Source organism: Echiichthys vipera (genome assembly GCF_963691815.1).
Source record: "Echiichthys vipera genome assembly, contig: SCAFFOLD_99, whole genome shotgun sequence".
In the NCBI taxonomy this organism is placed as follows: Eukaryota; Metazoa; Chordata; class Actinopteri; order Perciformes; family Trachinidae; genus Echiichthys; species Echiichthys vipera.
In genome coordinates this window covers 1-5,000 of record NW_028154828.1, presented here as the reverse complement: position 1 = coordinate 5,000, position 5,000 = coordinate 1, and the positions used below count along the sequence as shown (strand labels likewise).

The 5,000-nt window shown below is 44.8% G+C and overlaps 1 protein-coding gene across 1 annotated transcript in view; it reads left to right on the top strand.

Moving 5' to 3' along the window:
* LOC310966328 (chymotrypsin B-like) overlaps window positions 1-58 on the top strand; it is a gene marked incomplete at both ends in the record, with an annotated part of 3,410 nt that extends 3,352 nt beyond the window's left edge. The window contains 1 exon segment of the mRNA XM_083940908.1: window positions 1-58. This exon segment is cut by the window's left edge and continues 104 nt beyond it. Within this exon segment, the coding sequence (XP_083797034.1) occupies window positions 1-58 (58 nt within the window).
* Window positions 59-5,000: the final 4,942 nt, after the last annotated feature.

The following is a 5,000-nucleotide window of genomic DNA, read 5'->3' as shown; positions in this document are numbered from 1 at the left end:
CTACGCCCGCGTCACCGAGCTCCGTGGCTGGGTCGACCAGATCCTCGCCGCCAACTAAGCGCCCCGAGCCGGACCCCCCCCCCCCCCCGTGTGGGCGTGTGGATGAACGATAATAAAAACCTGAACACGACTGTTTGTGTCCGTCTGTTTTGTCTGTTGTCATAGAAACAAAGTGTCGAAGCTCTGAACGACTCACGCACGTCCGGCCCTTCAGGACCTCACGACCGCCGGCGTTTGTCTGACTCAGTCTCGAACACGGTTCAGTCACTGGAGCGGGTTTATCACACATCCCTGTGTCACTGAGGACCACCCCCCCCCCCAACCAGGACCCAGCTCCTGCTACAGAACCCCCCCCCGCCACACCAGGACCCCAGCTCCTGCTGCAGAACACACCCCCCCCCACAACCAGGACCCAGCTCCTGCTGCAGAACACACCCCCCCCCCTACAACCAGGACCCAGCTCCTGCTGCAAGAACACACCCCCCCCCACACACCAGGACCCAACTCCTGCTGCAGAACCCACCCTCCCACACCAGGACCCAACTCCTGCTGCAGAACCCACCCCCCCAACCAGGACCCAGCTCCTGCTGCAGAACCCCCCCCCCCACACCAGGACCCAGCTCCTGCTGCAGAACCCCCCCCCCACACCAGGACCCAGCTCCTGCTGCAGAACCCCCCCCCCAAACCAGGACCCAACTCCTGCTGCAGAACCCCACCCCCCACCCGAGGACCCAACTCTGCTGCAGAACCCACCCCCCAAACCAGGACCCAGCTCCTGCTGCAGAACCCCCCCCCCCACACCAGGACCCAGCTCCTGCTGGCAGAACCCCCCCCCAAACCAGGACCCAGCTCCTGCTGCAGAACCCACCCCAACCAGGACCCAGCTCCTGCTGCAGAGCCCACCCCCCACACCAGGACCCAGCTCCTGCTGCAGAACCCCCCCCCAAACCAGGACCCAGCTCCTGCTGCAGAGCCCACCCCCCACACCAGGACCCAGCTCCTGCTGCAGAGCCCACCCCCCCACACCAGGACCCAGCTCCTGCTGCAGAACCCCCCCCAAACCAGGACCCAGCTCCTGCTGCAGAGCCCACCCCCAAACCAGGACCCAGCTCCTGCTGCAGAACCCACCCCCACACCAGGACCCAGCTCCTGCTGCAGAACCACAGTAAAGACTGATGATGCATCCTTACATCAACTATAACCACAGTAAAGACTGATGATGCATCCTTACATCAACTATAACCACAGTAAAGACTGATGATGCATCCTTACATCAACTATAACAGTAAAGACTGATGATGCATCCTCACATCAACTATAACCACAGTAAAGACTGATGATGCATCCTTACATCAACTATAACCACAGTAAAGACTGATGATGCATCCTCACATCAACTATAACAGTAAAGACTGATGATGCATCCTCACATCAACTATAACCACAGTAAAGACTGATGATGCATCCTCACATCAACTATAACAGTAAAGACTGATGATGCATCCTCACATCAACTATAACCACAGTAAAGACTGATGATGCATCCTTACATCAACTATAACCACAGTAAAGACTGATGATGCATCCTTACATCAACTATAACCACAGTAAAGACTGATGATGCATCCTCACATCAACTATAACCACAGTAAGACTGATGATGCATCCTTACATCAACTATAACAGTAAAGACTGATGATGCATCCTTACATCAACTATAACTCACAGTAAAGACTGATGATGCATCCTCACATCAACTATAACCACAGTAAAGACTGATGATGCATCCTCACATCAACTATAACCACAGTAAAGACTGATGATGCATCCTTACATCAACTATAACCACAGTAAAGACTGATGATGCATCCTTACATCAACTATAACCACAGTAAAGACTGATGATGCATCCTCACATCAACTATAACAGTAAAGACTGATGATGCATCCTCACATCAACTATAACCACAGTAAAGACTGATGATGCATCCTCACATCAACTATAACCACAGTAAAGACTGATGATGCATCCTTACATCAACTATAACCACAGTAAAGACTGATGATGCATCCTCACAGTCAACTATAACCACAGTAAAGACTGATGATGCATCCTTACATCAACTATAACCACAGTAAAGACTGATGATGCATCCTTACATCAACTATACCACAGTAAAGACTGATGATGCATCCTTACATCAACTATAACAACAGTAAAGACTGATGATGCATCCTCACATCAACTATCACAGTAAAGACTGATGATGCATCCTTACATCAACTATAACCACAGTAAAGACTGATGATGCATCTCACATCAACTATAACCACAGTAAAGACTGATGATGCATCCTTACATCAACTAATAACCACAGTAAGACTGATGATGCATCCTCACATCAACTATAACCACAGTAAAGACTGATGATGCATCCTTACATCAACTATAACCACAGTAAAGACTGATGATGCATCCTTACATCAACTATAACAGTAAAGACTGATGATGCATCCTTACATCAACTATAACCACAGTAAAGACTGATGATGCATCCTTACATCAACTATAACCACAGTAAAGACTGATGATGCATCCTCACATCAACTATAACAGTAAAGACTGATGATGCATCCTCACATCAACGTATAACCACAGTAAAGACTGATGATGCATCCTCACAATCAACTATACCACAGTAAAGACTGATGATGCATCCTCACATCAACTATAACCACAGTAAAGACTGATGATGCATCCTTACATCAACTATAACCACAGTAAAGACTGATGATGCATCCTCACATCAACTATAACCACAGTAAAGACTGATGATGCATCCTTACATCAACTATAACCACAGTAAAGACTGATGATGCATCCTTACATCAACTATAACCACAGTAAAGACTGATGATGCATCCTTACATCAACTATAACCACAGTAAAGACTGATGATGCATCCTTACATCAACTATAACCACAGTAAAGACTGATGATGCATCCTTACATCAACTATAACCACAGTAAAGACTGATGATGCATCCTTACATCAACTATAACCACAGTAAAGACTGATGATGCATCCTTACATCAACTATAACCACAGTAAAGACTGATGATGCATCCTTACATCAACTATAACCACAGTAAAGGACTGATGATGCATCCTCACATCAACTATAACCACAGTAAAGACTGATGATGCATCCTCACATCAACTATAACCACAGTAAAGACTGATGATGCATCCTTACATCAACTATAACCACAGTAAAGACTGATGATGCATCCTCACATCAACTATAACCACAGTAAAGACTGATGATGCATCCTTACATCAACTATAACCACAGTAAAGACTGATGATGCATCCTTACATCAACTATAACCACAGTAAAGACTGATGATGCATCCTCACATCAACTATAACCACAGTAAAGACTGATGATGCATCCTCACATCATACTATAACAGTACAGACTGATGATGCATCCTTACATCAACTATAACCACAGTAAAGACTGATGATGCATCTCACATCAACTATAACAGTAAAGACTGATGATGCATCCTCACATCAACTATAACAGTAAAGACTGATGATGCATCCTCACATCAACTATAACCACAGTAAAGGACTGATGATGCATCCTTACATCAACTATAACCACAGTAAAGACTGATGATGCATCCTCAGCATCAACTATAACCACAGTAAAGACTGATGATGCATCCTTACATCAACTATAACCACAGTAAAGACTGATGATGCATCCTCACATCAACTATAACCACAGTAAAGACTGATGATGCATCCTTACATCAACTATAACCACAGTAAAGACTGATGATGCATCCTCACATCAACTATAACCACAGTAAAGACTGATGATGCATCCTTACATCAACTATAACCACAGTAAAGACTGATGATGCATCCTCACATCAACTATAACACAGTAAAGACTGATGATGCATCCTTACATCAACTATAACCACAGTAAAGACTGATGATGCATCCTTACATCAACTATAACCACAGTAAAGACTGATGATGCATCCTTACATCAACTATAACCACAGTAAAGACTGATGATGCATCCTTACATCAACTATAACCACAGTAAAGACTGATGATGCATCCTTACATCAACTATAACAGTAAAGACTGATGATGCATCCTTACATCAACTATAACCACAGTAAAGACTGATGATGCATCCTTACATCAACTATAACCACAGTAAAGACTGATGATGCATCCTTACATCAACTATAACCACAGTAAAGACTGATGATGCATCCTTACATCAACTATAACCACAGTAAAGACTGATGATGCATCCTCACATCAAACTACTAACCACAGTAAAGACTGATGATGCATCCTCACATCAACTATAACCACAGTAAAGACTGATGATGCATCCTTACATCAACTATAACCACAGTAATGACTGATGATGCATCCTCACATCAACTATAACCACAGTAAAGACTGATGATGCATCCTTACATCAACTATAACAGTAAAGACTGATGATGCATCCTCACATCAACTATAACCACAGTAAAGACTGATGATGCATCCTCACATCAACTATAACCACAGTAAAGACTGATGATGCATCCTTACACATCAACTATAACCACAGTAAAGACTGATGATGCATCCTTACATCAACTATAACCACAGTAAAGACTGATGATGCATCCTGACTCAAAGTGAACAGCTGTGAACATTAAACACATGAGACACTAAAGACTCACTTTCTCTGATTCACTTCAATGGTCGAAGTCTGAACTCAAACGTCTCTGAAGTTCTAGACAGAGCAGGACGTTCCTCTGTCCCCGGCTGCAGCTGTGCACAGGTGTGTTGATGATGACCTGGTGCTCCAGTGGAGACGGAGCAGGACGTTCCTCTGTCCCCGGCTGCAGCTGTGCACAGGTGTGTTGATGATGACCTGGTGCTCCAGTGGAGACAGAGCAGGACGTT